This window comes from Trifolium pratense, linkage group LG6 (genome assembly GCF_020283565.1).
Source record: "Trifolium pratense cultivar HEN17-A07 linkage group LG6, ARS_RC_1.1, whole genome shotgun sequence".
NCBI lineage: Eukaryota > Viridiplantae > Streptophyta > Magnoliopsida > Fabales > Fabaceae > Trifolium > Trifolium pratense.
In genome coordinates this window covers 10,208,413-10,221,014 of record NC_060064.1, presented here as the reverse complement: position 1 = coordinate 10,221,014, position 12,602 = coordinate 10,208,413, and the positions used below count along the sequence as shown (strand labels likewise).

General features: G+C 36.5%; 2 protein-coding genes across 2 annotated transcripts; both read right to left on the bottom strand.

The window, feature by feature from the left end:
* Positions 1-6,625: 6,625 nt before the first annotated feature.
* LOC123891708 lies at positions 6,626-8,809 on the bottom strand. The gene has a single exon (XM_045941611.1). It carries the CDS (start codon positions 8,807-8,809, stop codon positions 6,626-6,628), a length of 2,184 nt encoding a protein of 727 aa, XP_045797567.1.
* Positions 8,810-8,990: 181 nt separating this feature from the next.
* On the bottom strand, positions 8,991-9,772 carry LOC123890545 (secreted RxLR effector protein 161-like). Its single transcript, XM_045940183.1, has one exon. It carries the CDS (start codon positions 9,710-9,712, stop codon positions 9,056-9,058), a length of 657 nt encoding a protein of 218 aa, XP_045796139.1. The 5' UTR covers positions 9,713-9,772; the 3' UTR covers positions 8,991-9,055.
* Positions 9,773-12,602: the final 2,830 nt, after the last annotated feature.

Below are 12,602 nucleotides of genomic sequence, written 5' to 3'. Positions count from 1 at the left end.
ATATATAAGGTGAGTCATCACGTGTTAATTTTATGAAAAGAAAGTAGTTGAGTTGGTACGTAGGGCTCATAGAGTCATAACATTACTCAAGACTCAAATAATACTTAAAGGAGATACTTACCTAAGATGTATGAGCAGGGCCGGCTCCGAAATTTTGGAGGTCTGGGGCAAATAATAAAAATTGATCCCTAATAAAAAATGCAATTTTTTAATATAAAAAGAACATCATTTGTTTAAATTGTAAATAATGTTAATAACATCAAAAATAGTTATTTATATGTGTAACTGACATAAAAAAAAAGTCATATTCCGCAACATTGAAATTAAAACGATAAATAAAAGATTAACAGAATATTAATAAACAAAATTAACATTTACTCAACAAATAAAATAAATAAGAAAATTGATAGTGTCTTGATGATCTAAAAACAATTGACAATATTTTGATGATTTAAAAAAAAATTGATAGTGTTTTTTCATAAAAATTACAATTTAATTTTATAAATTAATTCTTTATTTTCATAGAAATTTTTCAAAGAAATAACAAAATGTGGTTTTTTTTTTTATATAGAAAGTAGTTGAGTTGGTACGTAGGGCTCATAGAGTCATAACATTACTCAAGACTCAAATAACACAGGAGATACTTACCTAAGATGTATGAGTCAATGGATAAATTATTTTTTGTAGATTAAAAAATGTAAATTATTATAGACTCATATATATATAAAGTGGGGATCAAAGTTCTATACCCATCATTACGTCAAACGTAATAATTTTGATATTTTTGTCAGTTGAACTATGATTTGTGAACTTAACAACTATAATCATGTAATCCGATTATAGTATTCAAAGTATCCACCTTAAGATTTCCTTACTTTCAACCTGAAAGACTTACCACCTAATGCACCACAAGAATTTCCTGCTCATTAGCCTAGTGGAGTTGACCTGACTCTCTAGCACATAAATAGACTTCCTTCCTGGCGACATAGAAGAACTTTCTACCTAGACACTGGAGGGCTTCCTTGATGATGAACAAGTTGTTGCCACTAACAGGCTGATTACAACATTCATTGAGTTTGTATCGGTATGATAAAAAGTCATGGTCCATGATTCTAACTATCAAAGAGTGGGTATACAATTAGAAACCCTTTATCAATCTAAGCTTGTCTAAAAGACAAACTTAGTTGATGTACACTAATATAAATAACTCTCAACAAGGAGGATGTAATTAATGCTCATAGATCATTTTTGTTCTTGGCTTTTTAAGATTCTTCTTAAGAATCAAGAACATACCTCTTATATATCAAGAGGTTGACGTGTTGCTTAAGATTAAAATTAATGCATTCGTTACAATACCCTTGATATTTTTCTAAGTGCTCTTGATATGCCATTATAATAAGATGCACAAATGTATACTTTGGTGCTTTTCCATTTGCACTTTGGTGCTTCATCTCTAATTGTCCAAAAGCATAGCTCTTTCAACTCAAGCTTACGAAGTAGTTGCATGAAACATGCAATCATTTAATACATAGTTAAATTAATACGGGAATATGAACATAACATTATTTAGAAAATTTTAATCGAATATATTTCAATGGGATGAAATCAAATTATTTGAGAAATGTTACAAATTAAAACAATCCAACCGAAAATTTGTAACGGTCTAATAATACAAATTTTACAAAATTTATAGTTGGGTTGAAAATTTGTAGCATATGAATCATTTATGTAAAATTTAAAATAAATATAAAATTATTTGATATGCTATTTAGATCCGTCAAAGTTGAGCAATTTATAGATTTTAATTAAACATTGTTAATCTTGACAAGTCTAAATAACATATCACATTATTTTATATTTCTTTTAAATTTTGCATGAATGATCTATATAATACAAAATTTCAATCTAACTGGGATTAATTTTATTCAAAATTTATACCGGTTCAATTTCATCTTTGAATAATTTATAAAGGAGTTTTTGTCTTTTCTTTTTCTGGTGTTTGGTTGAACTAAAAATGGGGAAGGTGGGGAAAGAGCAAGCTTATGGACCAGCAATGCTAATGGTACTTGTACTATTTTCCATAAATAATTGTTTAGTTTTATTAATTGATATGACGTTCACATGCTACACTAACGATTTTGTAACAAACTCTATTAATATATCAGCAATGCTAATGCTATTTGTACATCAAATCTTGATAATTGTGGGGATTCACCATATTATCCCTCAAGTGCATATCTTATATTTTATGGGTATAATTAACCATCTTATTTTCAGAGGAAAAACGATCTTAGTAATCTAAAGTTTGACTGCGAAATAAATAAAGTTTGATAAAAAATTAATTTTCAATCAAACTCGAATTCTTTCGAACGATCTGTCTTAAGTAAACCGCATTAACCACTTGAGCTCAACATCTCAAGTGAATATTTTAGAAGTTATGAAGCCCAGATACGTGAAACGATACGACGATACATGAAAATTTTAAAAATTTATGATACGATACGACCGGGATACGTTATTTAAAAATTAAATATATAAATGCACAATATATAAATATAACTAAAATGGATAATAATAATAATAATAATAATAACAATAAATTCGCATTCAAAATACTTAATATGAGCAAATAAGTGACAATTATATATTTTAAATTAATTACTACCTAAACAAGGATTGTATCGGTCTCCTCTTTTTTTTTTTTCCATCATCAAAGAACATTAATTGTCCGATACTTCTCCAATACGCGTATCGTGACATATCAGACGTGTATCAATATTGAATACGTGTCAGACACAATTCTTCATCATTTTTAGAATATCGGAGTTTCATATAAAATATACGTCTCAACATGTGGTGTGTTTGACCATTTTGATATGATTCTAATTAATTCGGGATCAAGTTGAAATAGAAACTTCCATATTTTGAAGTTGTTCATTAATGATAGTTGTAATTGTTTGAAATATCCAGCAACACATTCATGTGCTCCATTAATAATTTTACCAATAAAATCGCTCGTATTTACCAGCTAGCTTTGTTGTGGACATCAATTTTTCCAAGCAGTTATATGATGAGATTATGGTGGAGTGGGATGGCTTTGCCTTTTATGTGGAAGTGGTTTATGAGCGATTGCTGAATTATTACACCAATTGCTTCTTCATTGGGCATTGTTGTTAATTTGTAACAAATTGCACCCAAAGAAGAAGATCCATGTTGTAGACAAAGGCAAGAAGATAATGGTGAGCTTTCATGTTGATAGGGGACGACAACCAATATAGGTCCCAAATAAACCCACTTGGGTTAGTGCATTTGTATTGGCTTGGGACCTGGGAGTGTGCTCCTCTTGAGGTCTGAGGTTCGATTCTCTCTGGCGCCAATTTGGGTGGGCTAATTTAGCTTCTTCAAAAAAAAAATATAGGTCCCAAATAAAACCCCTCACGTTGATATCGCCGAAAAGAATGCGGCTAGCCAATAAGTAAGAGAAGGTTCAAGGGTGCGCCACTCATGAAACAACCACTCGATCTTGATATGGAACATTATTTTCTTAAGAATGAGGCTGCCTTTTAAGAGAAGGTTCAAGGGAGCGTCAAGAGGAACCATCGCTCGAAGGAAGAAACAAACTAAATTGGTCAGAAATGCTAATAGTCATTACAACACTCATTCAAAGAGTGCTCCATATCCCTCACTCTCTATGAAGCATTTCCTTCAATTTAGATTCTCTTAACTTTTCTTTTTCTTTTCGTTCTTGTTTTTTCTTCTTCATGGTTTTGACATAGTATCCCATGTTGTATATACATATTTTTAATGAAAGAAATTGGGACCAACTTAGTTAAACCTTGCAAGTAATGAAAGGTGGAATGATGCATCATGTTATTGTTTTAATTGCATTGTAATATATTATTAAAATATATATTGTATGTTACAATTTCCTATTAATGCAATTGAAAATATATATTGTATGATTTGAAGTCCCACATTGCTTAGGTTCCCGGGATGTGAAGTGTATAAATATGTGAGGGCAACCTCACCCCTTTGAGCTAGCTTTTGGGGATGAGATCCAAGCATATTTAACATGGTATCAGAGCCGGGTTAAGGACTGCAATGTGGGCATTTGACCCAGGACCACGCTAGGCGTGAGGGTGGGTGTTGAATATGTTGTTGTGTTGTTGGAGATTGTTTGAAGTCCCACATTGCTTAGGTTCACGGGATGTGAAGTGTATAAATATGTGAGGGCAATCTCACATTTTGAGCTAGCTTTTGTGGATGAGATCCAAGCATATTTAACATGGTATCAGAGCCGGGTTAAGGACTGCAATGTGGGCATTTGACCCAGGACCACGCCTTACAAGTAAAAGGAATGTTGAGTTGCTCACAATCAAGTATTTTGATGATGTGGCACTCTATAAGAAAAGTTTACAATCTCTATTAAAAAACATTTTCATCATCTCCTTTAATTAAATTATTTTAATTTTAATTATCTTTAATTAAATCATTTTAATTTTAATTATCAATATATCAAATTATCACTATATAACCTTTTCATCATCTCCTTTAATTAAATCATTTTAATTTTAATTATCTTTAATTAAATCATTTTTATTTTAATTATCAATATATCAAATTATCACTATATAACTTCTTACAAGGGACCAACTAACGAAAATGAAAAATTATTAAATTAAAATGGACCAACTAATATATAAGATTTATATAACTACAAAATATTCATGACTATTGGAATTCTTTCAATACTAAAAAAAAAGGAATCATTATATTTCAAGCAAGTGAGTCACTTTGATATTCCAAACCTCTTTGATCAATCCCTTAAAGAACTGAATTTAATAATAAAAAAAAACGTGTGTCTCTTGCTTGAAATATATTCTTTCAATACTAAATGAATTAAAAGGGATCATTCTTCATTACTTATATTGTTTAGAAGGTGAAATTCTGGCACACTAGTATTAAGATGTTGTACTCAACGCTACACCACTATAGTACACTTTTAATGCGTGAATCAATGATCCAACATCCAACCGCGCATACACAAGGAATAATAAATTAAACAAACTGAAAGTAAATTAACACAGTCATTTGTTAACCCAGTTCAGCATAAGCCTACTCTGGGGGATACCAATCCAGGAGTGAATCCACTATGATAGTATTAGTTTGAAGCCCTCAATAAACCTCCCGTTTATGACTTCTCACCTAATCACCACCCGTGCTATATCCTACCTAAGACACACCTAGGTATGAGAACCTCCGCTCACCTCCTCTTGATCACAGCCACTGTGATCGTACAATACTAAATTTAATATGTGAAGACACACTTCATAAAACACTCACACCACTTCCGTGCTTAAAAGCTTTGGAATGGTATACACACACTATCTCCTTGCTTAGAAGCTCCAGAGATATTACAATGCACAAACACACAGTTCCTAGTCTAGTGGAAAATCAACACAAGACTTAGAACACAATAAACACAATACTAAAACCTAAACTCACGCTTTGTAAGACTCAATTCTGGTTTCAGTGGTTTGAACAATGGAGTCAGCCTTCTTTAAATAACCTTTACGAGCTCAGGCTAAGCCTTTAATTAGGCTTCAATAGCTCAGCATGATTAAGGGTTCCTTTCAAGAAATACTCTTTAATACAAATGTATTATTTCCTTAACTTGAAGATCTGATTAACAAGCAACACTTGATCACGAGATCCATTAATAATTATGCGTGACAACGCTCCTTATCGCAAACGACCATTTATTGTGGATTCCATATTTAGAACTTAGGCGCGAGATCTCAACATACACAGGCCCGGCCTACTGGATGTGGTATCCAATGTTGAAGCATTGTACCGAACATCTTGCTTATACTGGATGGTGGAAGCATGTAGTTCCACATCAGGAAAGATCACATGTTTTAGCAAAATGAGGCCAACCATACAACGCCAACAATCTCCCCCTTTGGCAATTTTTGGCTAAAACATCCTAAGATTATTTCAACCGTTCTAGAGAGATACACAAACTACCTTTTCTTCAACTCAACGTAGGCACACAGTCATGAAGTAAAGTAGAATAGTTTAACATGCTTGTTTTAATAACCCCTCATATAAAAATAGCATATTTAATATGTATCAATTTAGAACTTCAGAGGCATGCAACAGCGGAATAGTGAACACAACTCGCCTCACAGGAATTTGCCAGTAGAGAGTATAAAATTCTCATAAAAGAAACACTGGGGAAAAATAAATTCCCTCAAAGCTGAGAAAAATAAATTCTCAGGAACAGATGATGCTTCAACATGCAGTAGCACATTGTGTGCTAAGCAGAAAAGAAATATTGCTCCCCCTCAAAAGTAGAAACGAGTATCAAGTTCATCTTACTCCCCCTTAATTCATGCATAGGGATGATCCAGCATCTGGTGGCACATTAATAACTACTCCCCCTTTTTAGCCACAAAATAGACAAAATGGGAACTGCATAAAATAGTATCCAAGAGCAGTGCAGATAGTAGCAGAACAGAAAGTGCAGACAAAATAATACAAACCATGCACACTAGGTGCTAAATTCAGGGCTCAGCCCACAGACATGCAAAACAAAAAAAATCCAAACAAGGAAACATCAAAATTACACAGAAGCACTTGGAGATGAATCATTTTCTTCTCCTTCAACATCTGTGTCAGCTTCTTCTTCACCACTAGAGCCATCATCATCTGCATCAGCTGCTTGAGCTGCAGCCTCTTCAACCCTGAGAGCATGTATCATCCTTTCAAACTGCAATTTCTTTTCATCTAGCTCCTTACAGTTAGCTTCCAGCATAGCAATCATCTCCTTCCTTGTCATAGGAGTGTCAGCAGCAGCATTTGATGGTCCAGCAATATCTGGAGCATGCTGTTTACTGTACAGCTTCTGATGAATGGCCAGAGGAGTTGCCCTTTTCTTAGCAGACTCATCCTCATGCCTTATATTTGGATGTTGGGACAAGATGATGTCACAGATTAGGGTTGGAAATGCAATGGATTGCTTGGTGACAGAGGTCTTGGCATGCTGCACAACTTGATTGAAAATGTATAGACCAGCATTAAACTTAGTACCAGTACCAATCATATAAATGAGCTTACCCAGATTTGTTGCAATGTCGGATGCATGTGTAGTAGGGACCCAGTTGACAGAAGCAATGCGATTCAAGATGGCATACTTTTGAGTTAGCTTGACAGCTGGTACCTTCTTCTTCTTGGGCCAGGTTTTCACTTTATCAGCTGTGATGGTTCTGCAGACCACATTATCAGACACATCTATATCAGGGTGTGGCTCATCAGAGTTACCCAGGAACCTGTTTATCACACTTGGGGAGAAAGTAACACATTTTCCTCGAACAAAGACTTTCTGAAACTCCTTATCCAAGGGATTGTCACAACCTATAGGAATGTTGACAACAAACTCCCTAACCAGCTTTTCATAGCAGGAACCTAAGCCCCACACAGTTTTGATCAATCCAGCATCATTGATCAAACTTACAATCTCTTCACATTCCAGAATATCTTTGCCTAGTTCCCTTTCCAGAGCCAACCTTCTTTTGCAAATGATTCCCCATCGTTGAGCATATGATGGAAGATGAAATGAAACATTGTCACAAGGAAAGTCTTCAATGTCAGGAGCAACAAATTGAGGCATGGCCTTCTTAGCAGACATAGCCTTCTTAGCAGGAGGCTTGATGCTTGAGGCATCCTTTTCAGCTTCAAATTCAGAGTCACTTGATGGTGCACTCTTCCTTTTCAGCACACCCTTATTCTTTTCAGGAGGAGGTATAGGCTTGCTCCATCCTTTCTTAGGACCATACTTGACAGGCTTCAGAGTAGTGTCCTTTGAGTTCTTGGTGACAACAGGGGTAGTGGTAACAGCAGGTGCAGGTGTAGTGGTTCTGCTTCTCAGTCTTCTCCCAATTCCTTTCTGAGTAGGTGGAGGTTGCAGATCTTCTTCAGAGGGGACTTCATCAACATCCACTATGTCCTGTTCTTCATTTGTGGTTTTCTCAGATTCCTCACCAGCTTCATTCTCTGGCTCAGAATCAGCCACATCCTCAGGGGTACTTTCTTTGTTTACTTCCTCTTCAGTGGAAGCTTCAGTATTAGATCCACTGCCAAACGACCCAGTGGCAGTGTTAGCATGTGGGCTAGATCCTCGTTTGGATGCTTCAACATCCTTCTCAGCATCAGTTGGTATAGAGGATGGTTCAACACCGGTTGGAGCATCGGTTACAACAGCCTTTTCTTGAGATTTTTCAGTAACATCAGTTATGACATTCGTGGGAACTGTCATATTCTCAGGAACACTCGGATTATTGTTCACACCAACATTCTCAGCAATATTTTGGGTTTTTCCTAGGGTTTCAACAGAACTAGGGTTTTCCTCTACAGTAGGGTTTTCTTGATTCACTTTTTCAGACACAGACTTAACAGACGATTCAACATTCGCATTTTTGCCGGAGGCAACATCATGCGATTCCACATTCGCCGTTTCAGACAAGTTCTTACTTAAGTACAGATCAGACATGCTTAAACCCCTTTTTACAGGAGATTGGGGTTTCTTCTTCTTAGGCTTAATAGAATCAGACTTAATAGAGGGAGACGATTCACTTACTTTCTTAGACGATTTTGCAGATTTCTTCTTTTTAGAAGTAGTTGCAGGAATACTTGATAAAGGCATCGCATCTACCACAACAGTTGTTCCTTCCTTCTTAGACTTTGATCTTGTTTTCACAGTATCAGCAATTTTGTTTTTGATCTGAGCGGAACCGGAAGATTGAGACATTTTCTCAAAGAATTTGTTGGAGTTTTTGAAGTTTTTGATGATTTGAGATGATGGTTTGTGTTTGCGGATCGCAGCAGAAAGGTCAGAGGAAGTTAAGAGATTTTGAGCGAAATAATGAAGATATGAGAGTTGATAGCGTGTAGTAGAGCAGTTATGGAAAGTATTTTTTGTCTTCCCTTGATTTACGTGCGCCAATTGATGAAATTTGGAGAGCAAAACGGTTGCGCGCACATAATGCCTTAACTGCTATAATTCCTCATATAGGCAAATTCCTAATTTGCCCCTAAGCCTTTCAAACTGATTTGCATCTAAAGCTTTGGTAAAAATATCAGCTACCTGTTCTTCAGTTGCAACATGCTCCAACTTCACAATATTCTCTTCCACCAAATCCCTGATGAAGTGATGACGAATGTCAATATGCTTTGTTCTACTGTGCTGAATAGGATTTTTTGAAATATTTATGGCGCTTAAATTGTCACAGTACAATGTTAGAGCATCCTGTTCAACATTGTATTCCTTAAGCATCTGCTTCATCCACAATAATTGAGAACAGCTACTCCCAGCTGCAATGTACTCAGCCTCTGCAGTGGATAGAGAAACACAGTTTTGTTTCTTGCTAAACCATGAGATAAGATTTTCTCCTAGATAAAAACATCCTCCAGAGGTGCTTTTCCTGTCATCTGCACATCCAGCCCAATCTGCATCACAGTATCCCATCAACCTAGCATTGTTGGTGTGGGAATACATTATTCCATAATCAGAAGTTGCATTAACATACTTCAAGATTCTTTTCACTTGTGTAAGATGGCTCATCTTTGGCTCAGCTTGGTACCTAGCACATACACCCACTGCAAAGGTGATGTCAGGCCTGCTTGCTGTGAGGTACAGTAGGCTCCCTATCATGCTTCTATACAGGCTTTGGTCTACATCTACACCTTTCTCATCCTTGGTTAATTTTAGATGTGTGGCAGCAGGTGTTCTTTTGTGTGCAGCATTTTCCATGCCAAATTTCTTTATGATATTTTTAGCATACTTGCTTTGAGACACAAATATTGTGTCTTCCATCTGTTTCACCTGTAATCCAAGAAAATAGGTTAATTCTCCTACCAAGCTCATCTCAAATTCAGACTGCATCTGTCTCACAAAGTGTTGGACCATCGGTTCCGCCATCCCTCCAAAGACTATGTCATCAACATATATCTGTGCTATCAACAAGTTTCCATCCATTTCTTTGACAAATAAGGTCTTGTCGTTACCACCTTTCTTGTAACCTTGGTTAATCAGGAATTCAGTTAACCTTTCATACCAAGCCCTTGGTGCTTGTTTCAAGCCATACAAAGCCTTTTTCAGTTTGTAGACATGATCCGGATGATTTGGATCTATGAAACCTTTGGGCTGTTCAACAAAAACTTCTTCATGAAGATACCCATTTAGAAAGGCGCTCTTGACATCCATTTGGTAGAGTTTGAGTTTGAGGATGCAAGCTACACCAAGAAGCAGCCTTATGGATTCTAGTCTTGCCACGGGAGCAAAGGTCTCATCAAAGTCAATACCCTCCACCTGAGTGTATCCTTGAGCTACCAGTCTTGCCTTATTCCTTGTTACTGTACCCTTCTCATCAGACTTATTCTTGTATATCCATTTAGTGCCTATGACATTTACTCCATGTGGTCTTGGAACAAGGTCCCAGACTTCATTTCTCTTGAATTGATTCAATTCCTCTTGCATTGCTTCAATCCAGAACTCATCAGTAAGAGCCTCTTTTATGTTTTTAGGCTCAAATTTTGATACAAAACAAGTGTTTGAGATAGCATCAATCTTTCTTCTGGTAGCAATGCCCTGGTCTGGATCACCTATGATTAGATCTTTAGGGTGATTCTTCTGTGTCCTAATAGATGGTGCTTTTGCTGGGGCAGGTGCAGAGTCTTGATCAGATTCATCACCTTTTACTTCAGACTTTTCACTTTGTGTCATCTCATCTGAGTTGTCAGGAGATGGTTCAACATCAGTTTCCGCATCCGATGGTTGAGTGGATGGTGCATCATCAATCACAACATTGATCGTTTCCATAATAACTTTGGTTTTTGTATTATAGACCCTGTAGGCTCTGCTATTCAAGGAATATCCCAGAAATATACCTTCTTCACTTTTAGGATCAAGTTTTCGTCTTGGTTCTCTGTCAGCAAGAATGTAGCATTTACTCCCAAAAATGTGAAAGTGTTTCACAGTTGGCTTTCTTCCCTTCCATAATTCATACAAAGTTGCAGATGTTCCCTTTTTGAGTGTTACACGGTTGTGTATGTAGCAGGCTGTACTCATAGCCTCTGCCCAGAACTGATATGGAAGACCCTTGGCATGAAGCATTACCCTAGCAGACTCTTGAATGGTTCTATTCTTTCTCTCTACTACACCATTTTGTTGTGGTGTTATGGGAGCAGAGAATTCATGTTGGATACCTTCTGCTGCACAGAAATCATAGAATTTGCTATTTTCAAATTCCTTTCCATGATCACTTCTGACCCTTATGATGACAGACCCCTTTTCTCTTTGAAGTTGTACACATAGGTTTCTAAAAGTTTCAAAACTGTCTGATTTTTCTCTAAGGAAGTCTATCCATGTAAATCTAGAGAAATCATCCACCATAACAAAAGCATACCTTTTTCCTCCAAGACTTTCAGTCTGCATAGGTCCCATCAAATCCATGTGTAACAATTCAAGTGTTCTGGTAGTAGATTGATGTTGAAGCCTTGGGTGCGCCACCTTGGTTTGTTTGCCTATCTGACATTCTCCACATATTGTTCCTTCGTCTATCTTTAGCTTGGGTAATCCTCTGATTGCTTCTTCAGCTATGGCCTTTTTCATTCCTCTCAGGTGTAGATGACCCAACTTTTGATGCCAGAGTTTGACTTCCTCATTTTTGCTTATGAGGCAGGTAGACATATAATTTCCTTCTTCAGACACCCACAAGTAACAATTGTCTTTGGACCTTACTCCCTTCATTATCAGTTTTCCTTCTTCATCTGTAACAAGACATTCAGATTGTGTGAAGTTCACCTTCATACCTTGGTCACATAGTTGACTGATGCTAATCAAATTTGCTGTAAGTCCTTTTACTAACAGAACATTGTCTAAGTTTGGTAACCCATTATCAATTAGGTTTCCAATTCCTTTTATTTCTCCCTTAGCTCCATCTCCGAATGTTACAAAGCTTGTGGCATAGGACCTTAGGTTGGCTAGATACCCTTCCACTCCAGTCATGTGTCTAGAGCATCCACTGTCAAAATACCAATCTTGTCTAGATGATGCCCGCAGTGATGTATGAGCTATCAAGCTTACACCATCTTCCTTCTTCTTCCATTCTTTCTTGACATTTACGTTCTCAGATTTGGGTTCAAGTGGCCATGAATTCTGTGGATAGCCGTACAGTTTGTAGCAATAAGGTCTAATGTGCCCTTTCCTACCACAATAATGACACCTCCAATTCCTTCTTTTAGTCCTAGATCTTGACCTGTTGTATTGATGGTGAGGCGGGTGTTGAGGCATCGAGTTAGTCTGGACATGCTGCTTGGGTTTTAGCCATGTGTCAGTTCCCTGATGTGTGGGAGGATGAGGAGGTAGTAACCCACCACTAACAGGAAAAGTTTTATTAATGGGGGTAGTGATTGTAGCTTTGTTGTAACCCATTTCTTGATCCACTATCTCGTAATCAAAACCAATAGGTTTCTTACCAGCACTTTGTTTTAGTAGCATGGCTTGAAACTTTTCTTCTCCTGATGCAAACACTCTAACTTGT